General features: G+C 43.8%; 1 protein-coding gene across 3 annotated transcripts in view; it reads left to right on the forward strand.

The window, feature by feature from the left end:
* TMOD1 (tropomodulin 1) overlaps positions 1-23,372 on the forward strand; it is a 167,484-nt gene that overhangs the window by 115,213 nt on the left and 28,899 nt on the right. For all 3 annotated transcript variants that reach the window (XM_040417285.1, XM_040417286.1, XM_040417284.1), the window contains exons 5-8: positions 1,662-1,751; positions 4,669-4,799; positions 7,948-8,055; positions 12,080-12,223. In XM_040417285.1, the coding sequence (XP_040273219.1) occupies positions 1,662-1,751; positions 4,669-4,799; positions 7,948-8,055; positions 12,080-12,223 (473 nt within the window). The remainder of the gene's footprint in view (positions 1-1,661; positions 1,752-4,668; positions 4,800-7,947; positions 8,056-12,079; positions 12,224-23,372) is intronic.

Below are 23,372 nucleotides of genomic sequence, written 5' to 3' on the forward strand. Positions count from 1 at the left end.
TTTATTCCTCCTTCTCCCAGTGGCCTGTGCAGGTTATACTTCATTCCTGTAGGCTTTTTATGTGTTGTGGATTGTCTGCTCCAGCTCAGCTCAAGATAAATCCTCTCTGTTTCTTCCCTTGTTGTCTTTTGTCTAGGCCTCTAGGGAGATGCTTGCTTTCTCCTGCTTGAGGAAGCAGGTCGCCTCTTCCCCTTTCCCTTCTGCTCAGGGTTGTCCCAGGGTATATAGACATAGACACGAGGGCATGTGCATATCCACCATAAGGGTATGTACATGTGCACAGCAGTATAGGGAAAGCTTCAGGGATCGCAAGGAGGTGACCCTTTCTCCCTAGCTTTTGGGCCCTGTCTATTGTTCTGTTTGTTTTCCCTGTGTTTGGTTATTTCCCTGCTGATATACCTTCCGTGACAGGGGGTTTCTTTCACAATACTCATCCGCAAGATTTTATATATGTGTTTATTGTTATTATTACATTGTGTTTCAATAAAGTGATGCTTTGTTATATTACATGTGTGGTCTATGTGATTTGGTAGAAATGATCCAGACAGGCATGAATATGACAAGTCCTTTATGATATATGATGATCCAGTGGTAACCATGCTTTCTTCTACATTGACGTATAACAGGTCCATCAGGTTTCCTTTTTTCTACTAGCTAAAATACCTCAGCATACTATGCTGTTCCAAACTTTAAAAAGCAGTGAATCCTTAGTTAAAAGCAAAAAAAAAAAACACAAACACAAGTATGAACAAAACCTAAGATATGTTTTTTGGAATACATTGAGAAGCTATTTTTTTTTCTTTATATTTTCCAATTCACTTCTTAAAACCTCCATTCCTGGGAAGTCTCAGTGGGGGTTATAAGTGCATATTGTACACTATGTCTATGTTCTTTGTTATGTGCTTTTCCAAAAATAAGATCACAGCTGTCTTGGGGTCTTCTGTTGCTATGATGGGACATTAGCCCAGCTGAAGTTCTGCATTCGAGTGCTATGAAGTTACAGCCTCATAACAATCCTCCTCCTCAGGCTGGGATTGCAGTATTGTGACGTGTGGCCAATTGCTGTGGATTTTAAAAGTTGTAACACGTTAAAAAAAAAATTGAAAACTGACGGCCAAAACCCACATCGCAAAACCATAACAATATAGGTTTGCAGTATGGTAATTGCCTACGTGACAAAATACAAAAAAATGTTAGGCTAGGTTTACACTATGCAGTTTTTGTTGTGATAAAAAAAAAACACAGCAAAAACCACACTGGGAAAACCACATGTTTGTTTTCACCAGTCTTGTGTACATTCTTGTACATGTGACCACAGAAGCCAGTAACTGGCTGCAGCAGTCACATGAACCACACTGGAAAAACCACATGTGTTTTCACCAGTTACGTGCCCATTCTTGTATATGTGACCACAGAAGCCAGTAATTGGCTGCAGCAGTCACATGGATGGGAATAGAATGTCATCCCTTCTGGTCTAGTAGGTACTATAAACTTGTATAACAACAATCTATGGACTTCACCTTGTGGCTTTCTCAAGAATAAACCCACAGATTGCATTCTGGGGAAACATCTAGAATGCCCCTATTTTTGGGCATATTAACTTATACTGATGAATGTATACAATGTGTGGGTTTCTGCATATCTTTCTGTCTCTTTTTCAGCTATCCTAGGAATGCATACTCTCATGAGTAACCAGCAATACTATGGAGCCCTTGCAAGCACCAATATAGTCAACAAGGAAGGACTGAACAGTAAGTTTGCTTCCGTGGTTTTGTATTTGGGTCCCCACACCCATTGCTAAAATTTGTTTTATTTATATATATATATATATATATATATATATATATATTTTGTGGGGTTTCGCTCTGGTTGAAAGGGTAAGCGGGCGCAGTACAGAGGCAAAATACAAGTTCTTAACTCAAAACTTCAGTGTTTATTCACACTTGAGGCAATTCTACAAAACAGCACGTATCTTTGCAGTCTTGGTGTTAATTCACACACAATGGAAAGTTCATATAACACAAGTCACCTTGCAGGCAGTTCTGCCTCCAGTAGTCCACAGCAGGCTTTAGTGGGGCCTGTTTCCCCAGGGTGCGGCTCTGCCCTCCAGTGCGGCACAAAGGCTCAGATCCCAAAAAACAGGCATCTCTGCTGAGCACAACCCTTCACTGTGTCACAATATATATACACTGCTCAAAAAAATAAAGGGAACACTTAAGCAACACAATGTAACTCCAAGTCAATCACACTTCTGTGAAATCAAACTGTCCACTTAGGAAGCTACACTGAGTGACAATCAATTTTACATGCTGTTGTGCAAATGGGATAGACAACAGGTGGAAATTATAGGCAATTAGCAAGACACCCCCAATAAAGGAGTGGTTCTGCAGGTGGTAACCACAGACCACTTCTCAGTTCCTATGCTTCCTGGCTGATGTTTTGGTCACTTTTGAATGCTGGCGGTGCTCTACTCTAGTGGTAGCATGAGACTGAGTCTACAACCCACACAAGTGGCTCAGGTAGTGCAGCTTATCCAGGATGGCACATCAATGCGAGCTGTGGCAAGAAGGTTTGCTGTGTCTGTCAGCGTAGTGTCCAGAGCATGGAGGCGCTACCAGGAGGAAGGCCAGTACATCAGGAGACGTGGAGGAGGCCATAGGAGGGCAACAACCCAGCAGCAGGACCGCTACCTCCGCCTTTGTGCAAGGAGGAACAGGAGGAGCACTGCCAGAGCCCTGCAAAATGACCTCCAGCAGGCCACAAATGTGCATGTGTCTGCTCAAACGGTCAGAAACAGACTCCATGAGGGTGATATGAGGGCCCGACGTCCACAGGTGGGGGTTGTGCTTACAGCCCAACACCGTGCAGGACGTTTGGCATTTGCCAGAGAACACCAAGATTGGCAAATTCGCCACTGGCGCCCTGTGCTCTTCACAGATGAAAGCAGGTTCACACTGAGCACATGTGACAGACGTGACAGAGTCTTGAGACGCCGTGGAGAACATTCTGCTGCCTGCAACATCCTCCAGCATGACCGGTTTGGCATTGGGTCAGTAATGGTGTGGGGTAGCATTTCTTTGGAGGGTCGCACAGCCCTCCATGTGCTTGCCAGAGGTAGCCTGACTGCCATTAGGCACCAAGATGAGATCCTCAGACCCCTTGTAAGACCATATGCTGGTGCGGTTGGCCCTGGGTTCCTCCTAATGCAAGACAATGCTAGACCTCATGTGGCTGGAGTGTGTCAGCAGTTCCTGCAAGACGAAGGCATTGATGCTATGGACTGGCCCGCCCGTTCCCCAGACCTGAATCCAATTGAGCACATCTGGGACATCATGTCTCGCTCTATCCACCAACGTCACGTTGCACCACAGACTGTCCAGGAGTTGGCAGATGCTTTAGTCCAGGTCTGGGAGGAGATCCCTCAGGAGACCGTCCGCCACCTCATCAGGAGCATGCACAGGCGTTGTAGGGAGGTCATACAGGCACGTGGAGGCCACACACACTACTGAGCCTCATTTTGACTTGTTTTAAGGACATTACATCAAAGTTGGATCAGCCTGTAGTGTGTTTTTCCACTTTAATTTTGAGTGTGACTCCAAATCCAGACCTCCATGGGTTGAAAAATTTGATTTCCATTTTTTATTTTTTGTGTGATTTTGTTGTCAGCACATTCAACTATGTAAAGAACAAAGTATTTCAGAAGAATATTTCATTAACTCAGATCTAGGATGTGTTATTTTTGTGTTCCCTTTATTTTTTTGAGCACACAGGCAATGCTTCTACTCCACAGCACCACTTCCACTGCACTACATTGTAATTGGCTCCAAGCTCTGTTTCTTTGATAACAAGTTTGTTTCTAAGACACATATTTGTTAAAGGGGCTTGTGTGGCAGAGCTACAGTACCAGACAGATACCAATTTGAACTTTAGCTTGAACTACTGGCAAGACATGACTGCATCCTCTGAGAGGTTTCTTTATTACCAGCAGCCCAAATGAGAGTTCTGCATCTGTCAACACCCATTGACTTGTTTCCCTAAGAGCATCTAAGGCCTCATGCACATGACCATAGTTTCGGTCTGCATCCAATCCGTATTTTTGTGGGTTGGATGTGTACCCGTTCATTTCAATGGGGCCACAAAAGATGCAGACACCAATCAAGGTGCTGTCCTCATCCTTATGTCCATTCCGCAGCCCCACAAAAAAATAGGACATGCCCTATTCTTGTCCGTTTTGCGGACAAGAATGAGCATTTGAAAGATACTATGGGACCTGCAGAGGGAAAAATGGGGGATGCCCATGCCCATTATCCGTGTTTTGTGGATTCGTAATTTGCGGACTGTAAAAACACAGGAGGCCAAATAGATGCTTCTAGTTAAAAAGGTCCGCCCTGGTGACATCACATGAACAAGATAAATGTCCTCCTAACCCTGGGAAAGAAGTGGAGAGTTTGCTCATAACAACGTATAAAATCATTCTTTTTTTTTTTTTTAACTATGTGAGGAAAGGAATAACTAGGGTCTCATTTGTGCAGAAGTCACACTTTTGTGTGCACTAGTTATGCATTAAATAAAGCTTAATAACAGTAGTTACCTCCAGGTCAAGATTTATAAAGACACAGCTTAAGCAATGTTATAGCCAAATGTTCAGCTATTTTTCCCTTTATACAGGTGTGATTAAGCCAACGCAATATAAGCCGGTTCCTGATGAAGAACCTAATTCAACTGATGTGGATGAAACATTGGAACAAATAAAAAACAATGATCCTGACTTGGAAGATGTTAATCTCAACAATATAAGGGTATGTAATCATAAGGTAAAATGTACTTTATATATTTTGAACGGTAAAGTAATGAAAGAGTAACCCCTTAATGACGAACCTGTTTTGGGTCTTAATGACCATGAGATTTAAAAAAAAAATTTCATTGCTGCCTTCCAAGAGCTATAACATTTTTTTTTTCTATCAATGTAGCCATTTTATTGTGTTTTTATTTTTTTTGCAGAACAAGTTGTAGTTTTTAATGGCACCATTTTTGGGTACACAAGTTACTGATTAAATTTTATTAACTCATTCTGGGAGGCAGAAAAAAGAGAAAAAAACAGCAATACTGTCACAGAGTTTTTGAGGCGCTCATTTTTTGGCATAAATAACATGATAACTATTCTCTGAATCAGTATGATCACAGCAATACCAAATACATATAGTTTTTTTTATGTTTTGCACAATAAAACCCCCTTTTTTTTAAAAGAAGGAAATATTTTTGTATCACTGCATCCCAACACCCATTGCATTTTTATTTTTATTTTTATTTCTACATAACTGTGTAAGGGCTTTATTTTTACAGAACAACTTGAAGTTTTCATTGATACCCTTTTGGGGTACATAAGATGTTTTTTTATTCCTTTTTTTCTTCTGGTAACTACCGTAATAAGCAAAAATTAGCAATTCTGGCTTTTTTGCAGTTTTTTTTTCTGGGTTCACCATACGGGAAAAATTATATGATAATAGTGTAGTGTGGGTTTTTACAGATGTGGCAATACCAAATATGCGGAAGAGATTTTATTTTTGCAGTTTTTTTTCCATTGAAATTTTTTTTTTTCCAAAAAGGGTCTACGGTATTTTTTTAAATTTAATATGTTTTTTTTTTTTACCATTTAATAGACTTATAAGGGGACTATATTAGGTGATCTTTACATTACACTATTCCTGTAGTGAAGTGTATTTTAATGTCAGTACTGACATTCACCAGTAGGCTGCACCAGAGAGGCACAACCTGCTGGAAAAAGGCTGGAGACAAGCCTAGGGCCTTTACTAGATCCCGGCCTGCCTTCACTGATACCAGCACCCTGCGGTCTCATTTGCTGGGTGCCGATGGGAGGCAGAGGAAGTCTGCTCCCTCTGTAACTGCTTACATGCTACTGGCTCTATTGCCCACAGCTTGTCAGGCGGTTAAACAGTTTGAATCAGTGCTCCTGCCAGTCAGGGCCATTAGAGCAAAAGTAAGGCTGTCATGGGAGAGCCAAGCCCCACCTCTCTGCCACACGGGAGACTCATGCAGCGCATAGACTGGCCCACCGTAAGAAGGCGACGACCCAGCCTAAGGCTTCTTAGTGGCTGCCATAAAAAAGGTGTGTTGGTGGTCACTAAGGGTTTAAAGGTTATTGCCTATGCATAATATGTTTCTTTATTTTTATATATTGTATTTACAAGCAACCATTTTTCCATTGTGTTTAGGTGACCACCTTTCAGTATATATAGCTAAAATATGCTGTTATTTTTATATTGCTTACATATGCTGCAGCACTGTAGCTGCCAGAAGTTATCTACTGTAAGCAACTGAGGCATATTTACTAATCCTATATAATAGACGCTTTTCTGTAACCTATACAAACTGTTGTTAGTTTTACTTTGAGGCAGAATTTTATGCCAGAATAGTGACACAATTTTGGCGCAAAATGTTTAATCTTTGGACAGACCCTGTTCATGTAAGGATACCACCTCTTTCCAGTAAACCACACCTCTTTCAGACTAATCAAAGAAAATGTATGTAACCCTAGATAATCCAAACTGCACCACATTTTGGTGCAATCTACGTAAACTCACATTAGTAAATATTAGCTCTGTCTTCATGGTGAAGCTAGGTTCACACAGCAAAATTCACAGCAGAATAATCATCTGAAAACAGGTCATTTTTGGTGGTGGTTTTGTAATTTGGTGGCAGTTTTAGTAACGTTGTAGTATGAGTAAAGGGAAGAAAAGGTCATATGGTGTCTGTGTATAAAAATAGAGGATCATGAAGATATATTATTCAAATGCCAAAGGCTCTTCTCTATAAATATAATATAAACTAATAAATGATCTCCTTTTTAAATGAACTATGAAGCTGAGTGCTCTTTCTAGTGGAGCTGAGGTATGCTAATAGCTTCCATTAAAATAGTGGAGCCGAGAAGCTAAAAACTGTAAAATGTAAAAAATTATTGTTAACACCATTTATGGGTGGTAAATGTGGGTTTCGCCATCTGCCTGTTCATTCCTTATAAGGTTTTCTAGTTTTGCGTAAAGCTTAGTCAGTATATAAATTTTGTATGTTCAATATGGTTTTAAAGGGTATGTACACCTTTTGGGGCAATATTTTTTTATTATTGCATTCTACTTATTTTGAGCTAAAAATCTTTTTTTTAATTGGTCTTTATTAAAAATATGGTGTCTTTTTTTTCTGTACAGAGCTGACATACTCTTGTAGCCCCCTTTGGATTTTCTGTCTTTTCCGTCAGACCAGGAGCTGACAGGCTCCTTATCTCTGCTCTCTGACATTATAAATACTCATTATAGCTCAATCCTTATCTTACTAAGTGTTTTTTTTTACCTCTTAGTAGATTAGAGATAAGGTTTATTAGATGACCGGCACAAAGTGAAAGTACCAGTCACACAGCTAGAAAAAGAGTTAACCCTTTGGGACCGCTCAATATTTTTTAATAAAGGCTAATTGAAAAAATAATATTTAGCCAAAAGTTAGTAACATGCAATCATAAAAATAAATTGCCTCCGAAGGTGTACATAGCCTTTAAGTTAAAGTGGCCTAGGCAAGACCATAGGATGCTGAAAATATTGTAAACTGGGACCATTGTAACTTGAGTGATCACTTGTACATAGCTAGAGGTGCTATCAGGCAATGCTTTCATTTCCCTGTGTCCGACATGGATTCAGAAATCTCCCGATTCATTGCTTCAATTACTCTGCAATATTAATTTTCATATTTCTTCAGGTTGTCAGGTCAGGGGACGTGTGCTTTCTGCTGAAGCTCAGGGGTGTGTGTCTTTCTGTTATATATGTTGACTTGGCTTTTTATGTAAGATATTTATTCTAAATTAATACTGTGTTTGTCTCTCAAAAAAATATAGCTACATGTAAATATCATTCATTTCTTTTAACTTGTATTCCATTCTAGAACATTCCTATACTTATATTAAAAGATTATGCTGAAGCAATGAAAACCAATACCCATGTGAAGAAGTTCAGCATTGTGGGAACAAGGAGCAATGATCCTGTTGCATTTGTAAGTTAAGAGAACTGAACTGCCATTTTACAGAGGTCGTTCTTTTAAAGAGCTGCATGTTTGCCACACAGTTTCTCCTATTGATATATTAGATTATTAGATATTTAAGTGTTTTAAGTTCAAACTGTGGAGCTGATTAAAATATATATGAAAGAATTGAATAAGGCTACTTTCACATTAGCGGCAGCCTTCTCCGGCAGGTGGACAGCCTGCCGGATCCGTGCTGCACTAGAGAAGGCTGCCGCTAATGTGAAAGTAGCCTAAATAGCCTATCTTCAATATCAAAGATGCTTTCTTAAACTATAGGATTTACTGAATAATAAGCCACATGGAGTTTGTGTGCCACTGATCAATCAATAGACTACGGACGGTCATAAAACAGTTAAGTGTTTAAAGGGAATGTGTCATCAGAAAATGAGCCATTGTTTAAATTACGTTTTTTTTTTTAGAGAATAGGAATTTTTTAATATACGTGTATTTAACATTTTCCATGCAGACCTTTATTATATTCCCGCAGCTGCCTCCTTTCTAAAGAAAAAAATATTACATCCCATTTTAGTTCTGTGTAATGTATCCATAGGAGAGCGTTGAATAGTACTAAACATGGCATCAGTCATGCTACCCTCACACAAGTCATGTGACCCCTGTCATTTGGTTAACTGTCCAAATATGTAGCATGTGAATAGGAGTGTACTGAGGAGAAGGACATACACAGTATATACACTACTAATATCTGCAGCAGCACCTCAGCATATCTGTCAGTGTCTGTGTAGAAGCAGATCAAAAAGTTTTCTCTGTCTCCTCTGTGTGTGTTGTTTGTTTTTTTACACTTAATTTTATTAACAACACAACAGCATCACCTAGAGACAGGCAGCCGGTTTACAACTCACCTAGAGAGAGACAGCCATGTAAATACACACAGTAATATAATTATTGTAATAACCACAATAGAAATCATTATTCCATCACTAGTCCCATTTAGTTATCACATGGATGTGGATTCAGTGCTGCTTATTTTCTATTGATAAAAAAGTTTCGGTCCTTGGGATGTGAAATTATTTTGAGGATGTTGTGATGATTAGTGTTTTAATATATGTTTAAAGCAATCAGTGCTCTATTTTCTGATACAGAGCTCCAAATCGCAGAGGGAAGAGGGAGCCTAGAAGTTCACTGCATACTATTATACACTGAACTCAATAATAGACAGCTGCTCACATTTACTATTGTAGCTCTGCCTGACTTTTGCTGTAAATTGCTCCAAAATTTGATGCATTTTTGACACAATTTAGAGCATCTCACTTTAGCTATACACTGTGATTCTGAAAGAATGGTCCGAAATTATAGCCTCAGCATTCATAACTCAGAAAACATACATTTATTCACATGAAAAAACACACTGTCTATCCAAGTTTTATCTATACACTACAAATGTTCGATGTGAGCTCCGTTGGTGACACAGCAGATGTCCTAGTTCAGTGGTGCCCAATCATTTTTCGTCTGAGGGCCGCACTAGACTTGGTATAAATTTTGCGGGCTGGAACCAGGTAGCTTTGCCAGAAATAAATGCAAACGCTGTGAAGGGGCACGTGTGAGCATTACTACTGTGAAGAGGGCACATATCTGGCATAACTACTGTGAGGGGGCACATATCTGGGCATAACTACTGTGAGGAGGGCACATATCAGGGTATAACTACTGTGAGGAGGGCACATATCAGGGTATAACTACTGTGAGCTGTGAGGAGGGCACATATCCGGGCATAACTACTGTGAGGGGGCACGAGTGAGCATAACTACTGTGAAGAGGGCACATATCTGGCATAACTACTGTGAGGGGGCACATATCTGGGCATAACTACTGTGAGGGGGCACATATCTGGGCACAACTACTGTGAGGGGGCATGTGTGGGCATTACGTCTGTGAAGAGGGCACATATCTTGGCATTATTACTGTGAGGGGGCACATATCTGGGCATAACTACTGTGAGGGGGCATGTGTGAGCATTACGTCTGTGAAGAGGGCACATATCTTGGCATTATTACTGTGAGGGGGCATGTGATGTATACATGTGTGTAATGTATGTAGTGCAGTATGTGATGATCACACACTGCACTACATACATTACACACATGTATACATCACATACTGCGCTGTCACCTTCTTCTGCAGGTCTACCTTGATGTCTGGTCTTTAGGCTTCAGTCAGATCCTCCACCGCAATGCTTGCACCGTGTGCCCGACACCACCAGGAGCTGGCCCCTCCTCCTTTTATCTCCCGCTGGCTTCTCCTACAGTAGGGCGCTCTATCTCTCCAGTGCCCGCCCAATCTTAACAGTCAGGGGCGTAGCTAGAAATGACTGGGCCCCATAGCAAAAAAAATTATGGGCCCCTTCCTCCTGGATCTCCCTCCCCCACATACCTATCGGAGCTCCCACCCCTTCCAGAGCTCCCACCCAAACACCCCTCCAGGACCTCACACCCCAACATCCCCACAGCCCTCTCTAGATCCCCCTTCAGTGTCGTCCACAGATATCCCCCCTTCAGTGCCGTCCACAGATATCCCCCCTTCAGTGCCGTCCACGGATATCCCCCCTTCAGTGCCGTCCACGGATATCCCCCTTCAGTGCCGTCCACAGATATCCCCCCTTCAGTGCCGTCCACAGATATCCCCCCTTCAGTGCCGTCCACAGATATCCCCCCTTCAGTGCCGTCCACAGATATCCCCCTTCAGTGCCGTCCACAGATACCCCCCCTTCAGTGCCGTCCACAGATATCCCCCTTCTGTGCCGTCCACAGATATCCCCCCTTCTGTGCCGTCCACAGATATCCCCCTTCAGTGCCGTCCACAGATATTCCCCCTTCAGTGCCGTCCACAGATATCCCCCCTTCAGTGCCGTCCACAGATATCCCCCCTTCAGTGCCGTCCACAGATATCCCCCACCCAGAGCCGCTTCCTAGCTAATTTATTCACTGCACTTGCCTCTGTGAAATTGAAGAGAAGTGCCGTAATCTCGCACTGGCAGAGGCCAGGAAAACGGTGCATGCGCACTTCGATGCCTCTGCCAGTGCGCCTGTGTGAGATTACGGCGCTTCTCTTCAATTTCACAGAGGCAAGTGCAGTGAATAAATTAGCTAGGAGGCGGCGCTGGGCGGGGAGATTGCAGGCACAGGCAGCATCGCTTTCCTGCCTGTGCCGTTCGCAGCGCGCCCTGCGCTAGTGCACTGATAAAGTCCGGTCACTGCGCGGGCCGCATGACACGGCTTCGCAGGCCGCATTTGGCCAGCGGGCCGTAGGTTGGGCATCACTGTCCTAGTTGGTAGTCCAGTTCTGTGCAGATGCGTGGTAGCATATCCTCAGATATGGACTCCACTCTTTCAGTGATGCATCGTCTCAAGTCATTCAGATCCTGTGGCTGGGGGAGAGGGGGAGATACCAAATATATTCTTGATGTAGCCCTACAGAAAGAAGTTGCAGGGTGTTAGATCTGGTGATCGCTAGGATATGCCCCTATTGTCTGAGAGGTGCAGGTCCCACCTATCTTACAAACAGAGCTGACAAAGTTCCGGAGGGCATGTGCCGCTGTACTCCATTCATTACTATGGGGCTGCGATAAAAATAGCCCAGCCCTGGCTGGGCTATTTCCATCAGCCCCTTACAAAGTAACAGGAGCGGTGGCTCCCATTCATTTCTATGGGGACTCCGAAATCAGCCGAGTGCGCCGCTCAGCTATTTTCGTCGTGCCAATAGGAAGGCTTGGTGGTGGCCAGACCCAGCACCGCCAGCCACCACTTTGCTGGCCTCGTGTTAGGTTTTGTTTTAGAGATAAGTGTGGATTCCAGCGATATGCCCCCATTGTCTGAGATGGGAATACCCCTTTAATATTACAATGTAAATCAGCATTTTATGTATGTTATTAGATGATATTACTTTATTTGTTTTCACAAGTTCAACCTGGAATTACAGTGTCTAACTGGAGGCCGCAGTGAGTGCTGTATATTGATCCTTGGCTTTTTCTCTGTTGCAGGCTTTTGCAGATATGCTAAAAGTCAATACTACACTAAAGAGCTTAAATGTGGAGTCTAATTTCATCAGTGGAACAGGAATCTTAGCTCTTGTCGAATCTCTCCAGCAAAACACATCATTGGTTGAACTAAAGATAGACAATCAGGTAATGACAGAATTCTTCATATCAGTGTTAGGTGATCACTGGCCAATATCCGTAAAAAAACGGGAAAAAAAAAATGGAAAAAAGAAAAGAAAAAGGGATCTGCGGTGTGCTCTCCGCATCTTTTGCAGGCCTATTGAAATTAATAGGTCCGCAAAACTGCGGAATGGATGTGGACCTAGAACTACAGAACTACAGAAATGATGTTGATGTTCCTTCAAAGGTGCCACAGATAATCACTAGTTTCTACTTTCGTCTCTAGATAGTCTCCAAACTTCCTTTCAGCCCCTTCTAGAAATATAGAATACGGAGCAGGATAGTGAAGTACAGCGAGAAACAGAGTGTGAGAAAAGGTTTATTATACTCACAATTTTTCAGGGTAAAATTGCATGTATAAAAAGCTATATTCAGCCATTAATTGCCTGAGCCAGGTGTCATGGGAGGGCCTTTTATAGGTCCCATCCGGATAAGGTTGGTCCAGGGTGTCCGGAGGTCACCCGTAGAAGGGGGGGTACTGTCATGCCCCACTCTGACGATGTGCGGAGGTCAGCCAGGATTGCAGCACGAGTCTAGCATTTGTTTTGATGCTGTGCTGGATCCGCCTCACATCAGGTGCACTGGGTGGAGTCATTAGTTTAAATGGTCTCCAGCTAAAGTGCTCTGAGCGGATTATACTGTTCATTAGTGTCTGGGAAGTTTGGAAGGAAGGTTGGCTGTTTGTTCCTGCTCTCAGCAGATAAGTGTCTTTTCTTGTTTGGTTGTTTATGTCATCTTACCCATCCAGGTTCTGTGCGAGCTGGCTGCTCCTTTCTCCCCACTTCACCATCTCAGGGAGTTCAGGGTTCTGTTAGTTTAGGCTGGTGGACACAGCAAATCTACCATCAAGGTTTGTCTGTGGGCTGAGCATTGCAGGGAAAGAGGTCAGGGATAAATTAGGAGGTGACCCTTCCCCTGTCTCTCGTCCAGAGCCTGGTTGGTGTGTTGTCTGTTTAACTGTGCACGTCCGCCATGACATTATTATCCGCCATACTGTGACTGCCATTGCTCAGCGTTTATGTGATGGCGTCAATTGATGCACTGGTTGACCGCATGCAGGATTTGTCCCTGGAGGTTGCGGATCTACGTAGTACGTTCACACAGTGTCAGAGGGTGTTGGCTTCAGGTACAGGTCAAATTGTTGGGGAGCCTAAAGTCGCTCTTCCGGAGAAATTTGCAGGGGGTACTGATGATTTTTTCAGTTTCAAGGAATCATGTAAGTTGTACTTTCGATTGTGCCCATTTTCATCAGGTAATGAAGATCAGAGGGTGGGTATCATCATGTCTTTGCTGAAAGGGGACGCCCAATCCTGGGCTTTTTCCCTGCCGCCCGGTTCTCTGGCTCTCCGGTCGGTGGAGGAAATTTTTAAAGCCCTGGGATTGATTTACGATGACCCAGATCGAGTTTCGATGGCAGAGTCAAAACTACGTAACTTACTACAGGGTAAACATACTGCTGAAGTTTACTGCATAGAGTTTAGGAGGTGGGCTACTGAGTCAGGGTGGAATGACCCCGCGTTACGTAGCCAGTTTTGTCAGGGGTTATCTGAAAGGTTGAAGGATGCTCTGGCTTTTCATGAATACCCAGATACTTTGGAAAATGAAATGTCTTTGGCGATACGTTTGGATAGACATATCAGAGAGAGGTGTATGGGTCCCTCTGTGCAGGGGATTCCTCCCGCGTGTGGTTTTGTTTCACCAGCTGCCCAGGGAGATATTGCTTGTTATTCTGGAGTAGGAGAGGAACCCATGCAATTAGGTCAGATATCTTTCCATTCGGATAGTAGAGACTTTCGTAAAGCGCACAATTTATGTTTCTTTTGTGGAAAGAGGGGTCATTTTGTTTTTTCTTGTCCGTATGTTGAATCACAGGGGAAAGTGATAAAGAAAAAGAAAAAAAAACCTCCCTCACACTTGGTAGTATGAATAGTGTGGTAGAGCAGACTGGTATGCAAGTTCCCTGCAGTTCCCGTTTTCTCCTTTCAGCTATGGTGGCGCTAGAGTCTCGAAATGTGTTTGTTGATGTTTTTCTTGATTGTGGTGCTGGGGTAAATTTAATTGACTTTCTGTTTCTTGAGGGTTTGGGACTATGTATTTGCACGTTAGAGAACGAGATTCGTGTTTTTGCCATTGATTCTTCCCCTCTTTCTCAAGGGAGCCTTACTCACGTTGTTCATGATATTCATTTAAAGGTGGGTGATTCACATGCTGAGATTATTTCCTGTTTCGTCATGAAGGATTTGCCAGCTCCAATAGTTTTGGGGTTGCCATGGTTGTCTAAACATAACCCAATTATAGACTGGCAGGCGAGACAAATCATTGGTTGGAGCAAGTTTTGTTCGGATAATTGTCTTGTCACATCTATTTCTGAAGTGTCCGTTACGGCCTTGCCTCAGTATCTCTCAGATTTTTCGGACGTGTTTGCGGAGGGTGGGGCTCAGGGATTGCCCCCTCATCATGACTATGATTGTCCTGTGAATCTCATTCCGGGGGCTAAGTTGCCCAAGTTTCGGCTCTACAACCTCTCTCAACCCGAGAGAGAGGTCATGCGAAAGTATGTCGCCGAGAGTTTGACAAAGGGTCATATCAGACCATCTAAGTCTCCAGTGGCTGTAGGTTTGTTCTTCGTGAAGAAGAAAGATGGATCACTGAGACCGTGTTTGGATTTCCGGGAGCTGAATCGTATTACAGTCCGGGATCCATATCCCCTGCCTTTGATCTCTGATTTTTTTGATTAGATTGTTGGAGCCAAGGTGTTCTCCAAGTTGGATTTGAGAGGAGCATACAATCTGATCAGGATCAAGGAGGGGGATGAGTGGAAAACGGCCTTCCATACGCACGAGGGTCATTTTGAGAACCTGGTAATGCCTTTTGGGTTGACGAATGCGCCAGCGGTATTTCAGCGATTCGTCAATGATATTTTTCATCATTTGGTGGGGAGGTTCGTAGTAGTCTACCTTGATGACATTTTAATTTATTCTCCTGATCTGAAGACCCATCAGGATCATGTGAGACAGGTTTTGACGATCCTGCGGGAGAATAAGTTATACGCCAAATTGGAGAAATGTTTGTTTGCGGTGCAAGAGCTTCCATTTTTGGGATACATGCTTTCTGATTCTGGTTTTCGTATGGACCCCGAAAAGGTCCGGGCGGTTCTGGAGTGGGATCGACCTGAGAATCAGAAAGCTTTGATACGATTTTTGGGGTTTACGAATTATTATAGAAAATTTATTTTGAATTATTCCACGTTAGTCAAACCTCTTACTGATATGACCAAGAAGGGCGCTGATGTCTCTGTCTAGTCGGATGAGGCATTGCAGGCCTTTTCGGCTATTAAGGAGCGTTTTGCATCTGCTCCCATTCTGGTGCAGCCGGATGTATCTCAGCCATTCGTGGTCGAGGTTGATGCATCAGAGGTGGGGGTTGGGGCGGTGCTTTCGCAGGGTCCTTCTCCTGGCAAGTGGGTCCCGTGTGCCTTCTTCTCCAGGAAGCTCTCGGTCGCCGAGAGGAATTATGATGTTGGAGATAGGGAGTTGTTGGCGATCAAGTTGGCCTTTGAAGAATGGCGTCACTGGTTAGAGGGGGCTTCTCACCCTGTTACTGTGTATACAGACCATAAGAATTTGGCTTACCTGCAATCTGCCAAGCGTCTGAACCCTAGACAGGCCAGATGGTCATTGTTTTTTACCAGGTTCAATTTCGTGGTTACCTTTCGCCCAGGGGTCAAGAACGTCAAGGCAGATGCCTTTTCTCGCAGCTTCCCTGGGGGAGGTGATTCAGAAGATCCAGCGCCAATTTTGGCGGATGGAGTGGATGTCTCCGCTCTGTACCCTGAATTGGAGATGGAGGTGTTGGGAGCTCAGGAGGGGGCTCCTGGTTCGTGTCCCCCAGGGAGGTTGTTTGTTCCTGAGGGCCTACGATACAAGGTGTTCAAGGAACATCACGATACTGTTCTCGCTGGACATCCTGGTGGTAAGTCCACCTGTGATCTGGTGTCCCGGAGGTTCTGGTGGCCAGGTTTGCGTAAGAGTATTGAGAATTACGTGGCAGCTTGTGAAACCTGCGCTCGGTCTAAGGTTGCTCATACTCGACCGCCTGGTTCACTTCTTCCATTGTCTATTCCATCTCGTCCTTGGACACATTTGTCCATGGACTTTATTACGGACCTACCGAGTTCCTCCGGGAGAACAGTGATTTTGGTGGTAGTCGATCTTTTCAGTAAAATGGCTCACTTTATACCACTAACAAGTCTGCCTAACGCTAAGACTCTGGCGCAGATTTTTGTGGATAATATTGTTAAATTGCACGGTATTCCTTCGGATATTGTCTCTGATAGGGGCACGCAGTTTGTCTCCAGGTTTTGGAGGGCGTTCTGCTCTCGACTTGGCATTCAACTTTCTTTCTCGTTGGCTTTTCATCCACAGTCGAATGGTCAGACGGAGCGTACCAATCAAAACCTGGAGACCTACTTGAGGAGCTTTGTGGCTGAGAATCAGGAGAACTGGTCCTCATTCTTGCCCTTAGCAGAATTTGCATTGAATAACCGTAGGCAGGAGTCCACGGGTAAGTCGCCATTTTTTGGCGCATACGGTTTCCATCCTCAGTTTGGTACCTTTTCTGGGTCTGGTTCCTCCGGGATGCCAGAGGAGAGATTCTCTTCTGCCTTATCCTCTATCTGGCGGGGGATTCAAGGGAATTTGGAGAGGATGGGTGAGAGGTATAAACGAATGGCTGACAGGAGACGTGTGACTGGTCCGGACCTGTGTGTGGGTGATTTGGTGTGGTTGTCCACTAGGAATATCAAGTTGAGAATGCCATCTTGGAAACTGGGTCCAAGATTTGTTGGTCCATATAAGATTTCTGCTGTGATCAATCCTGTGGCATTTCGACTTGATCTGCCGCAGACTTGGAGGATCCACGATGTCTTCCACAAGTCTTTACTAAAAAAGTATGTTAAACCGGTGGTACCATCGCCATTGCCTCCTCCTCCTGTTCTGGTCGAGGGAAACGTGGAGTTGGAGATCTCCAGGATTCTCGACTCGAGAGTTCTGCGGGGTTCCCTCCAGTACCTGGTTCACTGGAGGGGATACGGTCCTGAGGAGAGGATGTGGGTTCCGGCGTCAGATGTCAACGCCAGCTGTCTGGTGAGGGCCTTTCATAGGTCCCATCCGGATAAGGTTGGTCCAGGGTGTCCGGAGGTCACCCGTTGAAGGGGGGGTACTGTCATGCCCCACTCTGACGATGTGCGGAGGTCAGCCAGGATTGCAGCACGAGTCTAGCATTTGTTTTGATGCTGTGCTGGATCCGCCTCGCATCAGGTGCACTGGGTGGAGTCATTAGTTTAAATGGTCTCCAGCTAAAGTGCTCTGAGCGGATTATACTGTTCATTAGTGTCTGGGAAGTTTGGAAGGAAGGTTGGCTGTTTGTTCCTGCTCTCAGCAGATAAGTGTCTTTTCTTGATTGGTTGTTTATGTCATCTTACCCATCCAGGTTCTGTACGAGCTGGCTGCTCCTTTCTCCCCACTTCACCATCTCAGGGAGTTCAGGGTTCTGTTAGTTTAGGCTGGTGGACACAGCAAATCGACCATCAAGGTTTGTCTGTGGGCTGAGCATTTCAGGGAAAGAGGTCAGGGATAAATTAGGAGGTGACCCTTCTCCTGTCTCTCGTCCACAGCCTGGTTGGTGTGTTGTCTGTTTAACTGTGCACGTCCGCCGTGACACCAGGTTTCTCGTTATGCATTAGGTAGGTAAGATAACCTACTTGAGAACCTGGGTCCTGGACAAGTACAGGCCTAATGCAAAAGCACATTTTACACAATTCCTAAATCTTTTGGGTTGTAATGGACAGTACATACATTTAAGGCCCCACCCCCGTAAAATGTGATACAAGTGTGGCAAATTTGTAGATCACTAGTGGATTTCTGTGATGTCATAGGAGATATACAGGTGTGGGATTATCCTGAACTCTGACATGTAAACTCCTTCCTAGACTGAAGTTTGGAGGTGATACAGTGTTTTTAATATTAGTTATCTGTTTACTGAAGAAATATTCTGTTAGTTTTAGCAAATGTTGAACTCCCACATACATTCTTCTATGCATATCTTCAACTGAGACACACAATGGCCAGCCAAATCCCTCACCCCAGATAGCCTGTTACATTGTCCATGACTCTGTCACAATATACAATTTTAATGGACACACATAAGAGTAAATCGAGTAAATAACTAATCAGTTAAATATCCATGACTGTAACATTCAGTATTGCTAATAGGACCTATTGTATAATATGTTATGCATGGTGTGCTCAGCACTGATGTTCTCTTTTTATGAAGAAATTGTAAGTTCCTGATGTACCTAAAGTTAATCTAGACTTATTTCAGCTAAATTTCAATCTTTAGCTATTTGGTCTCTGTGAAAAATAAATATAAGTGGGGGGCGGAGTTTCGCGGCCCAGCTGTATGCAGGCAGCACACTGAGCTCCGCTGCAGGCCAGCCCTAATCGGGCGAATTATAAATTTTTAAATCCCCTAAACATGGGCAAATCCTCACGGGACAGATTTAAAGACCCTCTGAAACCCTCCAAACCAAGCGCTTCTCAAGGGGAAATAGAGTGCTTCATAAGGAGAACACCAGCAACCCCGGCGCATGAATTAAGCAAGATGGCGCCGACAAGGCAGAGAAACTTACACGTGCCTCAGACTGAAGATTCGGAGGCTGAAGGGGGAAGTGAAGTGGAAGAGGCAACAGCAGAAGGAGATGATCAGAAGATATCTAAAGCTTTCCTTAAAGGGATTCTGTCATCAGAAATTAGGCCTATAACCTAAACATATGGCGATGTCCCTAGTAATACACAGAATCCTAAAGTGACTTTATCAAATGCCCCTGTGGCTCTATAATCGTAAAAAACAGGTTTATATCACCTGTCACTCACTGCAAAATGTGTCCAAGGGGACGTCTCATGGTCAAGGGTGCCGGCTGCAGCCATCTCGTTTAGGTGCCCAGGGCCGCCTTGTGAAGTGAAATCGCCGCCCTCCCTTTCATTAGATCCGCCTATCTCAGTTCATCGCCGCCTCTCTAACGTCCGCTCACTTCAGCCAGATCCCGCAGGTTCAAGCGAAGTGCGCCGGCCGGCGCATGCGCACTTCACTAAACGAGGCCGCTGCCAGTAGTCCGCACGGGGCGCATCAGGTTATACCTAGTGCGCACGCGCGGGATCTGGCTGAAGCGAGCGGACGTTAGAGAGGCGGCGATGAACTGAGGTAGGCGGATCTAATGAAAGGGAGGGCGGCGATTTCACTTCACAAGGCGGCGCTGGGCACCTAAACGAGATGGCTGCAGCCGGGCACCCTTTACCATCAGACGTCCCCTTGGACACATTTTGCAGTGAGTGACAGGTGATATTAACCTGTTTTTTACGATTATAGAGCCACAGGGGCATTTGATAAAGTCACTTTAGGATTCTGTGTATTACTAGGGACATCGCCATATGTTTAGGTTATAGGCCTAATTTCTGAATCCCTTTAAGGAGCTGATGACACATTCTCTAGAACCACTGGTACGTGAACTTAAAGATATCAAACAGGATCTAAGGCACATGTATTCTAGATTGGAAACAATAGAGACTACGCAAACATCCTTAGTAGACTTCAACAATGAAGTCTCTCCTAACCTAGATAACTGCCAAGCTCACATGAATTACTTATACTCTTTGATAGAGGATCAAAAAAATTGTGGACCTCAGGCTGAAAGGCATACCAGAATCTGTGTCGCCTGACATGCTGATAACCTCCCTCACCACCATCTTCTCAAATTTGCTCGGCCAAGAAACGGCAACCTTGAACTGGAGCGTGCTCACAGAGCGCTACGTCCCTCACCAAAGCAAAATGAAGCTCCAAGAGATGTCATCTGTAAGCTGGTTCATTTCCAGACAAAAGAAAAAATCCTTGAGACCTCCAGAACTACGGCCCCCATCACCTACGAGGGGTTAACGGTCACCATCTACCAAGATCTGTCCTCCATGACGCTGCGCAAGAGGAATCATTTAAGACCGCTGCTGGAAATTCTCAAAAGTCAAAAAAAATCACATACCGCTGGCTATACCCCTTTGGGTTGCTTATTAATTCTCCAGGCCGTAAGCTAGTGGTTCGGGTTTGAACGCACCGACAAATATGTAGATTCCTGAACAAGCATAAAGTAGGAATAGCTCTGTTGCAGGAAACACACTTTAGGCATAAGGCCTCTTTCACACTACTGTTTTTTTTTTCCGTTTTGCGGGCCGTTTTTATCGTTCCGTATACGGAACCATTTATTTCAATGGTTCCGCCTAAAAAAAACGGAATGTACTCCGTATGCATGCCGTTTCCGTATTTCCGTTCCGTTGAAAGATAGAACATGTCCTATTATTGCCCGCAAATCACGTTCCGTGGCTCCATTCAAGTCAATGGGTCCGGAAAAAAAAAACGGAACACATACGAAATGCATCTGTATGTCTTCCGTATCTGTTCCATTTTTACGGAACCATCTATTGAAAATGTTATGCCCAGCCCAATTTTTTCTATGTAATTACTGTATACTGTATATGCCATATGGAAAAACGGAGCGGAAACGGAAACAAAAAAACGGAAGAATGAATCCATGAAAAACGGACCGCAAAACACTGAAATAGCCATATGGTAGTGTGAAAGAGGCCTAAGCATGTTCCTAGTCTATCACACCTGCATTATAATCAGTGGTATCACAGCACTTCACCTGCCTCTGCATCAAAAGGAGCTAGCATAGCAATACACAAGTCGCTCCCCTTTGCCCTGCGTTCATCCCAAGTCGATTCGGATGAGAGATATGTTTTTTCTCAAAGGAATAATAGGTTCACAACTGATCACCTTGGGAACTATATATGCCCCAAATGTTCACCTGGCTGTGTAAAGTATTGTTTCAGTTTAGAGACTTTGCAGAGGGCTCCATAATCTTGGGCGGAGATTTGAATGTGACATTGGATCCGTCTCTGGATTCATCCGGACCCTCCACATCCATCACTAGGGTGGCTCTAGATAGGCTGTGGGCATCCGTGGCGGACTCTACGCTGGTAGATGCCTGGAGATTGATGCACCCTGGGGAACGGGATTACTCCTTTTTCTCTCACCTCCATCAATTTTACCATCGACTAGATTACCTGTTTGTCCCTCCTCAACAACTACACCTCTGCCTAAAAATAGATATATAGGTAATATGGAATTATCAGACCATGCATCGTTTTTTCTGAGCTATAATCTACAAAGTACTCCTAAACCTACTTACAAGTGGAGATTAAATTGCACTCTTTTAGGAGCAGATAAAAATGTGAAGCAAATTGAAGAATCTCTACAAGAATATTTTAGGCTGAATGACTCCCCAGAAATACCAAGAGGTTTATTATGGGAGGCTCACAAGCCAGTTATTAGGGGCTACTTCATAGCATTAGAGGCACATATTAATAAAATTAGACAACAAACCTGTTTAAATCTACAAAGAAAAATAGAAAATTAGAAAGATCCCACAAACATTAGATAACCCTAGATGTACTTGAACAATTAACCCAGGAACGTACTGAACTGAAAAATCTACTGAACGCTTAAACTGCTAAATTGTTCCTCTCCACCCAATTTAAATATTACGCCATGGAAATAAAGCTTTCAAATTATTAATGGCGCAGATGAAAAAGAGGAAAGCCACTATAGAGGTCTATACAATCTAAGGACTCAGTCCTCTCAATCGGAATTAGAGTTCCGTAGAGACACTATTGACACCTGGCTCTTCTCTCTCTCACTCCCTTCTATCACAGATAAACAAGCTTCACTTTTAACGAAACCTTTCAACATGACTGAGTTAGAGAGGGCCCTAAAGGAATCCCCAGTGTGAAAATCTCTCGGCCCTGACGGGCTGCCAATCCCCTATTATAAGACATTTTGGTCTATACTATTACCCCGTCTGCTGGAAGTTTGTAATACGGCCCTGAAAGGCTCACCACTCCCACCCCAAATGCTATCAGCTCATATAACTATAATACCAAAGGATGGAAAGGACCATATCATTATTGAACAACGATTTAAAACTTTTCGCCAAACTTCTTGCCAACAGATTGAAACCTTTCCTCCCATCCATAATTTCCCCCGAACAAGTAGGGTTCATCCCAGGAAGGGAAGGTAAAATGAATACCACCCGTCTCCTTCACTTAACCCAATTAGTGAAAAAAACAGCTACCCCCTTGGTCTTACTCAGCACTGATGCTGAGAAGGCCTTTGACCGGGTGGACTGGCTGTTTATGTCTAGAGCAGCTCTTCACCTGTTTGGGATCCCACCATGCTTCATCAATGCTATTATGTCCATGTACTCCTCTCCTACAGCCCAGGTTTGGGTAAATAGTACATTATCTCCTCCCTTCAACATTGGTAATGGAACCAGTCAGGGCTGCCCTCTGTCCCCCCTCCTGTTTGTCTTAACGTATGAGACGGTTCTGCAGGCCTTTAAGCAGGAGGAGAAGATACACACTGGGAAACACTCATCATCAACTGGCAGTCTTTGCTGACGATGTCCTTTTGTTCATTACTAATCCTGAAAAAGCGTTCCCAGCAGTTATGTTTGTATTGGACTTCTTTGGCCAGTTATCAAACTTCAAAATAAACCCCAATAAATCCCAATAAAGAGCCAATAAACTTCAACAATCAACCCCATTTATATGGGCAACCCACTCAATCAAATTCCTAGGCGTCAATATAACCCGGGAAATATCCATCCTATACAAGGTCAACTACCAAGACCTCCCTAAACAGGTTGAGACTACTCTACAATCATGGGACATACCCTACGTTTCATTGCCTAGCATACATCCAGTCTGCGTCTGGGGGGTCTCTCTCCTTTCCACCTCCAGCATCTCATCCACTATATTAAGCCTTTTGCCACTACTATATCTGCTAACCCGGAACACGTCGAAAAACTAGCGGCACAACAAAAAGATCCTAGTAAAAAGATCTCGACTCTACTCCCTGCTTTTACCTAAGATTCAGTTGAATGAATTTTGGTTTATTCCAAAATGGGAGATTTAGGGATTAAATTATCAGATGACAAGAAGATAAAACTGTC

This window comes from Bufo bufo, chromosome 2 (genome assembly GCF_905171765.1).
Source record: "Bufo bufo chromosome 2, aBufBuf1.1, whole genome shotgun sequence".
Lineage (NCBI taxonomy): Eukaryota > Metazoa > Chordata > Amphibia > Anura > Bufonidae > Bufo > Bufo bufo.